Below are 11,523 nucleotides of genomic sequence, written 5' to 3'. Positions count from 1 at the left end.
AGTTCGGTTCGGCAACCCAAAGAAAGAAGCTGTGCAGCTGGCAAAAAAGCAAATGACTTCTGTTAGGGCTTTTTTCGATGTAGCAACTTGATGGGGCCGGTGCAGGATGCAAGGAATGGAGTGGTTAGGGTAGTTGAGAGGGGCTGTAACATGGCTGGCAGGCAGCTACTTCCACTGGAGAAGCTAAGGAAAACAGACTGAAGCTCTGAACACGTGAAACTGCCATATAGAGTCAAAGTCAGTATAGTCTGCTCGGTCTGGCAGCAGCTCTCTCAGGTTGCGGTCTTTAACATCACCTAATACCTGATCCTTTTAACTGGAGATGCTGGGGCTCGAACCTGGGACTTTCTGTATGCAAAGCAGATGCTCTTCCATTGAGCCACACCCCACACCCCAAGCCAGCTATCTGGGCTAGTTAAATCTGAGGCCTTGCCCTGCAAATGCTCTGAGGAGCTAGATCCAGTAACTTTGGGCGGGGGGTGGGGGAGGTTCCGCTCATTTCCAGGTCCAACAGAATAGGAAGAAAAGATCCATTTGCCCAGGCAGGTGAGATCCGGTACAAGCATAGGCACACCAGGGGCAGCGCTTTCCTCCTTCCCCTCCCCAGTAGCAAGAGCTCACCAGGATTGCAAGATGCTGCCACCTTCCTGTGTACAAAAAATGAAAAGGCTCCCATTGAGCTTTTTGTGCCAAGGGCTGTGGCTGGTGGCATTTCCTGGCCCCAGTAAGATTCAGACCCCAGCTCAGAACGACGAGCGCCCTAGCCAGACCCTCTGCCTCAAGCCCAACCTGCATCGAGGCCCTCTGCCACTCTGCCTCCTCCTGGGCCAGAATTCAGAAGACCCGTTCCACCCTCTCCCATCAGCCAGGGGCAGCAACATCTGGAGCGTCCCCTTACAGCAGTGCAACAGCCCAGGTTGCACCCCAAGGGTTCACCAATCAGCATTCCCTAGCCCCACAAGCTCTCAGCCCTGCCAAAAGACAGCAGGAGAATCAACCCACCCGCCCATGCTCTCCTTCGCTCTCCCGCATACTGCCAGCTGGAGCCAGGAGGCTGCTGGGCCACCCCCCACCCCACCCCAGGCACGCACCAGCATCCACCGTCTTCCAGTAATCCAGCTCTTCCAGCCCAGGGCCACAGCTCAGAGTGTTGCATGGTGAGGTGGGAGGGATAAGCACCATTGGAGGAGGAGAGTGGGAGGAGCGTGCAGACGTGCACAGGGCAAGCGAGGGAGACATTGGGCCCAAGCTCTCCCTTGCCTTCTGGAGGGCACGGGCACGGGCAGGGGATGAGAGCGGATGGGACCGCTGTTGCTCAGTGAGGTCCTTTTCAATAAAAGACTCTTCCGGCAAAGGCAACACCACTGCCTGTGCTCTGCTCTCCCACCGTCTGGAGCCTCCTTATCAGGCAGGAGGAATGTTGCATCATGTTGCGTGTATTACATACCTGATCGCTGGAGCTGGTTTGCTGGGATTTGTTGCTTTTGGAAAAGGAAGAGGCTTGTCCTCCTGGCTAACCTTTTGAAGCAGTTGGGAGCCACACACACGTCTCTTTCTCTACTCTCCTTGCCAGGCTGCCTGCCTCAGGCCCTTGAAGAGGTTCCCCCCACTTTAGGTGCCTCTCCTCTCAAAATTGCCAATTCAGAGTTAGATCCTGTTAGCAAAACACCAGAAACCCTCCCATGACCATCCCTACAGAATGCAGATGGACACTCCACTCTGTGCCCGTTTCAATGATCTGACAGCAGTACTGGGGCTACTCAGCCCTGCAGAGCAGAGACCCCACCCCTACCCTCCCTTGCGGAAGTGGCCTTGTGCTTCAGGCCCAGCCTGGCACTCCAGTAAGCAGGGCTAGGCGGAGTCCTTCAGGCCTTTTATCAAGTCGGCCATTAGGCCACCTAGTTCATTGTTTATTCTGACTGGTGGCTGCTCTCCAGGACCACATGCAGAGAACAGGCCCTTCCTAAGGCTGGCTACCTTCTTCTCGCCAACTCTGCACTCCACCATTGAGCTGGAGCCCTCTCCTCAAAGTCCCACCTTAAAGGGAGGTGCCCCAGGGCCCAGTCTGCCATTTCCCCTCTCCTGCTGGACCAGAAGGCAAGCCCCGCACTGCCCTCAGCTCCTGGGGACCTTCAAAGGACGCAAAGCCGACCCTCCTTGGAATTCTCCCCTTCTTCCTCATTTCCCCAGACCCATGGCTAGTTCAGGAGGATGCTCCAGATTGCTTTCCCTAGCAACTTATGCCAAATGTGGAAGAAATGAAGGGGGGAGGGTCTGTGGACATGTCTGCCCTTTCCCTGACCACCTGAGTGTGCCACCCTTCCCCACGTGGCCAGGCCTGGATTTTTAGTCCCCTTCCTCCTCGGAACAATCTGTTCTTGGCACTGCTCCCCAGCATGCCCCTCCTCTCTCAAGGCGTCAAGACTATGTTCCACTGCAGCAGGCCAGCATCTTCCCATTAGGAGAACCTCATGCTGCCGGCACTGCTCTAGCAGAAGTAAAACAGTGGGAGAGGAGAGACGGTTTTGTGCCAGGCAGGGAGGAGGAACACCCCAGCCTGGGAAGAAGAGAGAAGCCACATCAGCCAGTCCCTCTGCAACACAGACCTTAAGAGCTGGACTTGGGTATATTGACACCTACCCTCATCGACCAATCTGGACTGAGGGTACTGCAAGGAAGGGAGCCAAAGTACAACAGTACAAATAGTTTATTTCCCTTTAGAAAAGGACATTTAAAAACTAACATCTTTTACTACAAAGCTGCGGTTTGGCAGTGATGAGAGATGGGGGGACGGGGGAGGGGTTGCTGCCTTCCCACCGGACCATGTGAAAAGCAAGCGGCAGAGGCCAGACTTCCTCTGTACCCCACGATATACAGCTCCCTCCAGAAAGCAGGGGAAAGGGGATCAGGACTGATCTCCCTGCAGGGCAGCATGCCTCGCTAGAGTCAGGATGCACCCCTTGGCCTGCACGGATGGGGGGCCTTCGAATAAGACCCAGCACCATTATCGGATACTCCCAGAGGAATCCTGGAACACCTTTTGCCGCAGGCAAAGCTTGGTGCAGTCCCACTTCAGGTGATTCAGGCCAAGCCACAGAACCTCTGCGGGTGACCTGAAGGCTACTGACACGTCCTGGCCTGAGGCTTAGGGAAAGTAAGCCAATGCCAACCCATCAGGGAGCTGCACCTGGAGGACTGAGGAAGATTGGCTGGTCCTTCGTGTGCTACATACGAGTGGTGCTGGAGATGGCAAGGATAGCAGAGTCCGAGCCGAACTTAGAACAGCGTCCCTTGAGACAGATGGCTGTTGGGGTGCCCGCTTCCCTCAGTTGCCTCCAACTGGAACTGTGTGACTGGGGGGCTCCCAAAAGGATGCCCCACATCTAAAAGAGACAGAGATAGGAACAGAGGCATTGAGAACAGTGAGAGAGATGGCAGGGGGTGAAATGGGGGGGGAGCATGCCAAGGGATAGAAAATGGGGAGATCAAGCCAGGAGAACCAAACAGCTTTTTACCTGTTGTGGAACGGCCGCCTTCCTCCATGCAGCTTGGTGCAGAGAAAAAGAGACATATCAGAGCAGCAACAGAGGGGCGCCCACCCCACCTCCAACAAGGATGCCAAGGTGCCGGGTGGCCTTTCATTCACGCCACAATCCTGCAGCCACAACTGAGCACCACCCCAGCCAACTGCCAAACAGGGAGGCAGCTGCTTTTTTTATTTAGATACTTATCTCTCACTTTTCTTCTCAATGGGCACCTAAAGCCTCTCCCAATGTCATTCTCCCCTCCTCTTTTTTCTTCCCACAACAGCCACACTGTGACGGGGGTTATGCTGTGAGAGTGTGACTGGTCACCCAGCAAGCTTGCGTGGCAGAGTGTCCTGGCCTCTCACCTACCCAGAAAAGGATTCAGGGAGATCTCCTTCTTCTTCCTCCTCCTCTTCCTCCTCCTCGTCCTCCTAGTGCCACAGAAAAAGCACATGGCTGCAGGTAAAGCCCCAACCCTCCTCCCTAAGGCCTCAGAAAGTGCCTTACTGCCACCACAGAGCAACTGAGTTGCATACAAAGTATGGGGAGAGGAGAGCAGGCCGAATCCTGTACCTCAAAGTTTGTCTTAAAGGGGGGGCTGCCCACAGGTGACCTGCCAGTGCTTTCCATGGGGCACAGCGTAGTCAGTGGGAGTTCCTGCCTGGAGCCTGAAACGAGATCAGGGAAGAAACAAAGGGCTCAAGGCTTGCAAAAGAGCTCAGTGCTTGAGAGAGAGTCACAGGCTAAGCTAGGGGCGGGTTCACCCTGCTACCCCCATCTCCTTGTCAACTCCTGCCTAATAAAGAAGGAAATGCCTCTGAGCATATCAGGAGTGCCCTCCCCTCCTTCTTGAATAACTGGAAGCCTTTCTGGCTGTTTGAGATCAGGGAGCTAAAATCAAGCCCCCACTTCTGGGCTTTACTTGGCCTACTGGGAAAAGACAAGCCAGGGAGAATGAGACAGGAGAGAAGGACAGGACACGAGGGAAGATTAGAGGAGCCGCTGAAGTGGCATCAGGGCTCAGCCTCATGAAGGGAGGAGCCCCCCCCCCAAATGACAAGATGGGTTCCTACCTGACTGTGCAGCCTCCCAAAGATCCAGGGCTACCTGGAAGGCCTGTGCCACAGTCAGTGTCACGGCTTGGGCCTAGATGTGGGGACAGAAGATACAGGTGACTGATAAGGCAGCCGACCTGGAAAGGTCCTGGGATAGAAGAGGGGGCAGGCAGAAGCAAAAGGGCAAGCAGCAGCCAACAACAACAACAGATTTATATATGGCCCCCCAAGCCCCCATCACACAGGGGAATGCAGGCCAGATCAGAACTTACGATTTTCTTCTTGGGTGACAGAAAAGCATGGCACTCGAGTGCCCCATTCTGCGGGTTCTGTGCCACGTAGGCAAAAACTTTGTTCTGCAGCTTGTCTGTGGTACAATAGGAAATCCTAGGGGGAGAGGTCAGGAAGAGGTCTCACAATGCCTCCTGTGAGCATGTTTGCGCAAGCAGGGCAAATTGTCAGCCCACACTAAAAAGCAAGAAGGGCTTGTGGGCTGCAGTGATAGAACCAGGATGGGGGAGATTTGTAACATATGCAAGAGTCCAAGTGCAAAAATGACCAGTCACACACCACCCACAGCCAAGAGAACAGGAGCTAGCCAGCATGCATCTTCCCTCTCCTCCCAGCAGAAGGTGGTGGCAGCAAGGTCACTGCCCAGAAGACTCAATGAGAAGTCTACATTTGCCACCTCAGTCTAAACCACTGGTTGATCTGTTGATCTTCTCTCAACAGAAGATCTGGGGCACTGCGGGGGGATCAGAGATCAGCCATTCTGCATGCAGGGAGAAAACACACACCACCTTTTAAAAAAAACGAGCAGGTCAGATCAAACATGAGTCCAGTAGCACCTTAAAGATTAACCAAGACTACACCAGCAGCTTTTCCATTTCATCAAATGCACCTCTGATTCACAAAAACTTCTGCTGGGATAAACTTTATCGTGAAGGTGCTGCTAGCTAGGCTCTTGTGTAATGTTGCTACAGCAGACTAACACAACTGCTCCCCTGGAATCATCAGGTAGGAAGCGTGGGCAAGGACCTGTTGCAGAGCCCCACGTAGGCTCTCTTACATTTCTCCACTGGAAGGGAGGCTCATGTGTTCTGGGCCCTTCCCTTCATATCAAGTTTTGAGTTTTTTTATGAACCATAATTTGGGGGTCGTTGCACAAATACGACCTTGCTCAAGACCATGATGCCTCTGCCACTGGCCAGTGGTACTTCAAGGCTTTCAATACAAGGAGAACCAGGGTGACTGACAGGTGGCTCCTCATCTCTCTCTGGCTCCCTGGGCCATTGCCTGCCCACCCCATCCGCAGGAATTTCCCTTAAGGGGATGCCCTCTTTAGCACCACACCTGTAGATGGACACATTTTCAATGGTCTCTTTGGTCTCAGCATCCTGCAGCGAAAGGCCCCGAGGCGAGACAGTCAGAATCACCTTCTGGAATTTCTTGGGTCCCACTCGAGCCTGACAGGAAGAAGAGCAGAGAGATTGGTGGCCTGTGCTCAGCCACATGTTCCTTCACCAGTGATTCTAGCAACCAGCTTCAGCACTGCGTCAACAGAGTAAGGTGGGGTGGGTGTAGAGCCTGATCCCCGTTCTCAACAAGCTCTGGATCCAGGCTGATTTCATCCCCACAGTTCCCGGAGAAGGCTGAGTCTTCAGCCTCCCTAGTCACAATCACCCTCTACTCTTGTTCTCCCTATAAAGCAGGGCTATGAATAGCAGAGAAGACCAGCCAGATGTCACCAGAGGAGAGAAGGGCAGACAGGCAAAGGGGAAGGCAGTCCTAGAAGAGATTAAGGCCCGCTTTAGTGCTGTGGTGGTTCAACCCCACCCACCCCCAGACACACCCAATGGTGCCTCCTTCCACAAGCCTCTCTTCTAAGCAGCCACAAACCACCAAAGAAGGGTGTCTCTTACCATGGCAATAATCCGGTGGATAGCTGCAGTCGCCATGTCTTCCCCTTTAGGCTTCTCCACCAGTGTCATGCCCAGGTACTTGAGGGCAAAACCCATGCCTTCCAAAAGGGGCTCGCGCATGTCAGCCCAGGTCTCTGGGAGTTCTGCAACGGAAGGTTCACCAGGAGAAGTGGGGCACAAGGAATAACATATGGGATATTTGTACAATATTGACATATTTATACTCGGTTTTTCTCTCCAACAGAAATGCTAAGCTGCCTAGGACATAATTGGTTGTTGTGGATTTTCCGGGCCTGTAGGACATAATTGTCCCCTCCTTCTGCCTCTATCTTGACAAAAACTATGAGGCAAGTTAAGCTGAGAGAGGGTGACTGGTCTGAGGTCACCCAGCAAGCTTCCATGGCACACCAGAGTTCAAACTTGAGTTTCTAAGATCCTCGTCTGACTCTCTAATCTCTCTCCAGCACTGGGTCTCTAAATGATACGTAGATTTTTACAACGCTGCCCAGAGACCTGAATCCAGCCAATGTTGATTGTAACTTCATCTCAAAGAAATAAAACAAGTTAATTGTAACTCACTGAACCATTCTCTCATCCAGTTCCATCCAGTAGAACATAGTCAAAACTAAGTTTAGCCAGACCAGAGCCTAGTATCTATCAGTGCAATCCTAAGAAGAGTTACTCCAGTGTAAGCCCATTGATTTCAATGGGCTTAGACTAGAGTCTAATCAGTGGGCGTACACTGGAATAATTCTGTTTAGGAACGCACTGTAAGCATCCTAGGGGAGATGTATAATCTCTCAATTCTTATTTAATTAAGATACTTTTAGCCAGGGCTTTTTTTCAGGGGGAACACAGTAGAACGGAGTTCTGGCACCTCTTGAACGTAATCACATGTCTGGTGACCTGGCCCCCCCCGCCGATCCTGTTTCCTCGCTGCGCAGCTCAAGTGTTGCTACTTTCAAAGCTGGCAGCTTTTTTCAGCTGACAGGAGGGGGAGTCTGTGCCCATCAGCTGAAAAAATCAGTTTTTAAATTCTGGCAGCTTTTTCAGCTGAGGGGAGAGAGAGGAGAGACCCCCCCTCCTCCCCTCAGCTGAAAAAAGTAGAGGGGCATTTGAAAGCAGCAACACTTTTCTTGCCACAAGGAAAGTGTTGCTGCTTTCAAAGCCGGCAGCTTTTTTCAGCAGCAGAAAAGTGCTGCTTTGAGCTTTGGTGTGCTCCATAAAGATTCCCAAATCTTTAAGGAGCATACTGAAGCATTTAAGTATATGAATCCCAAAGTGGTTTGCCGCTTGAGAGTTCCACCACCGCTTTTCTCAGAAACCCCCCCCCTGCTTTTAGCCCGCTTGTCTCCTAAAAAAGGACTCCAGGTAGTTTACAATTTTTTTTTTTTACAAAATACTCCAGAATAAAATAAACAATTAAAATCTTCACATAAATAGAATCAAAACAACTTTGGTTGACCAGAATACCTTTATTGACTGGAAGGCCTATCAAAACCATTTGTCCTTATATTACTTTTGAAATGTTAATAACGTAGGGTCTTCCTGACCTGTGCAGAAAGGCTATTTCACCATATGGGTGTCACCACTGAAAAGACTCTGAAGCAGGCAGATACATACCCAACCTGCCTGCACGATGGCATGTTCAGGGTCAGACTAGAGGAGACATTTTGGTACACGATCGTCTCAAAGCCAAACATGATCTGTGGGAAACAAAGTTCCCAAGTGTGCTGTGGCCTGATGTGGATGGGGACCATGGCATGGGGGGGAGGCTTTTCCTGATCTAAAACAGTTCGGGGGGGTATTATTTGCTCCACTGGGGAGCACTGTGTGACCCAGCCTGACTTGAACTGAAATGTTTCATCTAGTTTGAGCCTAAGTAGGTCTTGGTCTGACGAGTGAAGCCGTCAACCTGCAGTATATCGTCAAAGAACTCTCAGATCCATTTAACTCTCTCAGTCAGGGTCTCCTCCTTGTTTCATAGGAAAATGGATAGCACCTCTACACCTGCTTGGAGTTAAGATAGCTCCAGGTTATTCTTGTCATTCTGTATGTAGCCGAGGTTCAAAGGCTGAATATGGGGACAGCTCTCCAAGCCCCGCCTTGGGTTCAGGACAGGCAACCAGGTGCCAGCTGCTTCTCCCTGGCCAAAGAAGGTTCGACCTCACGACAGCTGATTCAGAAAGGGGGCAGAGAGCACAACACAGCCACACCCCACGATGGTGCCTCTGCCTACAGCTCAGCCCCCTGGATCCACAGTAGGCAACCCTTGGCATGTGTGCTAAAGGGAGACGTGCCTGGCCATATTGTTCAATCCTGTAGCATCTGTTGCACCCAAAAAGCAGGGGTGTAACCAAGCCAGGCCAACCTAGCCTTCATCTTAATCCACTTCACTGAAGGGCCTGCCTGAGGAGTACAGGAAAGCTCCCACACTTCCATCATCCCCCTGTGTTTCATTTCAAGCGAAGCCCCCCATCAGCCCACCTAGTTCCAAGAGCCATTGGGCTCCATGCCCTCTCTGAGCCAACTCCTGCAGCCATCATTCTGTCTGGTCATTACAGAACTGTTGCATATATTTTTTTTAAAGAGCTAGCGCCTGAACTTCCATTCCTTTCAGTCCCCTTTTCCTTTTGCATTGTCCGTATCATATTGTGGGTATGGTTTTACATTGTGAATGGCCCTGAATGCAATAGCACAAAGGCAATATATACATGTATCAAATAAATAATTTTGATACTCTGGCAAAACCCACCCCTTCTTGCCTGCCCTTGCCCTATAAACTATAGGCAGAGTGTGTTGTGGTTCATGGGAGCCAGTCTGGATATGTACTGCTCTAGCCTTAAGGTAAAAATGTTGGCAAGAGCTGCTTACATGAATGATCAGCTGCATTCTGGGGCAGTTGGGATCTGCTAAATTCATTTACTGTGGGACAGAAGAGTGATACCTCTCTGTGACTCAAAGAGTATTTTAGAAACTGTTGGCAATTACTAATATATCATAGAAAGTAATAGAGTAGAACTAATATATGTTTATCCTTCACTTCTTCAGCAGCATGCTTGTAGCTGTTGCTAGAGCTCCAAACCAGAGTGGCATTTTTCCAAGCACCCACAAGACATTGCCCTCCAGTCACCCACATTCCAGATTTTCCTTTGCTTTGCTCCCATGTTTCCCAAACCTGCCTTACTACAATCTTTCCAGAGACATCGCAGTCCAAACAGATCAGCTCACTGCCCGGACAGGAAGGTATGCATTTCTGAAACTCTCACCCACATCAGCATCTTTTTACTGCCACCAGCCTGTTACAGCTGCCTCTTCCTCCACTGGGCCACTGGAGGACATTTGGCCAGCTTTACAAAACAATCTATATCACTGCAGTATTGACAGTGCTGATTTAAATGCTTGCAAAAAGCCATTAGGTGACATGGGGCTGGGGGATGGAGCTGCCAGGAGATGGTCAAGCAAAATGCATGGAACATCCATGTTCATTGGTGCTCTGAATGCGTCTGCACTTGAAGCAGCAATAAGCTCATAACAGAGAATCCTTGCTGTGTGGCTGCAGCTTTCCTCATTACTTTAATCTTTAAACAGAATATCTTCTGTATCTGTCTGCTCAGTGAAGTTTAAGTAAACTCTGCCCATGCTTTCCAGATAAACACGCTTTGTTTCCATCAGGGGACATTAACTCCTCAGCAATTCCTTCCCACCTTATCCTTCAGTTCTTCCCAAAAGTAAGCAACTGCGCATGAATGCTCTCTTGCTGAATGTGGGGCATGAATGTATCACAATGTCCTCTTTATCTGTGTCAGGCTGGCTTCCCTTCACCTGGGCTCTTCCCCCCCCCCCGCCTCACATACTTCACAAGACATAAATATTCATAGCCCAGAATGAGGACAGCCCTGATTTCTGGGGCAGGCAATTGCCAGATGTTCCTCATGCAGGAGACTTTCAGAGAATCAGCCCCAGCCTCAATGCGCAGTGAAGCTCATATTGCCTTGGGGTAGAGTGCAAACAGAAGGGAGATCCTGCCTACATTAGGAACCAAGTTCTGGGAAGCAGTTTTCTAGCATATTAATATTATGAATAATGTTATGCATATAACACCATCACTGCGCATGGTGCTTATACACAGCAACTTCCCCCTTGCAATTCCAGGCTAAGCCAGCCTGCTGTCTAACATGCCACACATGAGATCACAATGAGAAACACAAAAAAATCCCCTTGAGTAACCTGTTCCTTACAGGTACTGTGATTTCTGCCTTGGTCTTTGTTCCCCTTAAAAAGCCTACCCATAGATGAAGCTGCCTTCTGCCTTCTCAGGAGACGGTGCTGCCATCCCCCAGCAGGAGGCAACTCAATATTCCCAGCCCCTTTGGGTTTGCCTTCCTAGACTCCATATTAAAGTGTGTGTGTTGGGGGGGGGAGATACAGGAGTGGATGCAGGAACACCCATCAGGAACCGAGTACTCGAGCAGGCTGTTGCCTCTCTTGGAAATGCTCCTGTCCAAGACACCAGCTCTTGCAGGGCCCCTTTTTGATTGGGCCCTTCTCCAGTTTGCCCAGCCAAGAGGACTCAGTAGTGATGGCGAGGGGCTCAACAGGTGTACTACTGGCAAGACTGATGCAGGAGGCAATCACAACAGAGCCTGGTCTGAATACTTCGCCCGCCCATCTCCTCCTCTGGTAGCTGAGCAACAAAGCCGAGGAGGGGACGGAGACCCTCTCCGCTGGGCCCACACAGTCCCGGGAGAGAGGCCGGTGGGGAGCGCTCGGGAGGATGCTGCCGGCTCCGCATCCCGTCTCCCAGCAACCGCTCCAGCTGCCGCTCCACCCTCTGACCACCCGCCTCGCTCCGAACGGGGCTGCGGATCGGCTCTCCGTCGTCGCCTCCCCGTCTCCTTCCACCCGCCTACTCACGGTGCCGGTGCCGACGAAGGCGGGAGACGCCCAGGCGGTGCCGAGCCAGGCTGGGGCTCCTGAGCACCGCCCGTCCCGCCGCCCGCAGCGCCTCCATCGGGG

The 11,523-nt window shown here is 51.6% G+C and overlaps 1 protein-coding gene across 1 annotated transcript; it reads right to left on the bottom strand.

The window, feature by feature from the left end:
* Positions 1 to 2,820: 2,820 nt before the first annotated feature.
* Positions 2,821 to 11,518, bottom strand: LOC129338780 (low density lipoprotein receptor adapter protein 1-like). The gene is made up of 9 exons (XM_054993269.1): positions 11,422 to 11,518; positions 6,505 to 6,647; positions 5,936 to 6,048; positions 4,855 to 4,969; positions 4,601 to 4,673; positions 4,101 to 4,195; positions 3,897 to 3,958; positions 3,516 to 3,547; positions 2,821 to 3,383 (listed from the first exon to the last, which is right to left on the bottom strand). The coding sequence occupies exons 1-9, from the start codon at positions 11,516 to 11,518 to the stop codon at positions 3,277 to 3,279; spliced, it is 837 nt and encodes a 278-aa protein (XP_054849244.1). The 3' UTR covers positions 2,821 to 3,276.
* Between the last annotated feature and the right edge of the window lie 5 nt (positions 11,519 to 11,523).

The sequence above is a fragment of the Eublepharis macularius genome, chromosome 1 (genome assembly GCF_028583425.1).
Source record: "Eublepharis macularius isolate TG4126 chromosome 1, MPM_Emac_v1.0, whole genome shotgun sequence".
In the NCBI taxonomy this organism is placed as follows: Eukaryota; Metazoa; Chordata; class Lepidosauria; order Squamata; family Eublepharidae; genus Eublepharis; species Eublepharis macularius.
This window is presented reverse-complemented; position numbering and strand designations above follow the sequence as displayed.

Excerpts from the sequence above, each read along its gene's own strand:
- LOC129338780 (XM_054993269.1), bottom strand. The coding sequence starts at position 11,518 with ATGGAGGCGCTGCGGGCGGCGGGACGGGCGGTGCTCAGGAGCCCCAGC. Across the intron at positions 6,648-11,421 it reads CCTTCGTCGGCACCGGCACC|AACTCCCAGAGACCTGGGCT; the intron begins GTGAGTAGGCGG and ends CTTCCGTTGCAG. Across the intron at positions 4,970-5,935 it reads GAAAATGTGTCCATCTACAG|GATTTCCTATTGTACCACAG; the intron begins GTGTGGTGCTAA and ends CTCTCCCCCTAG.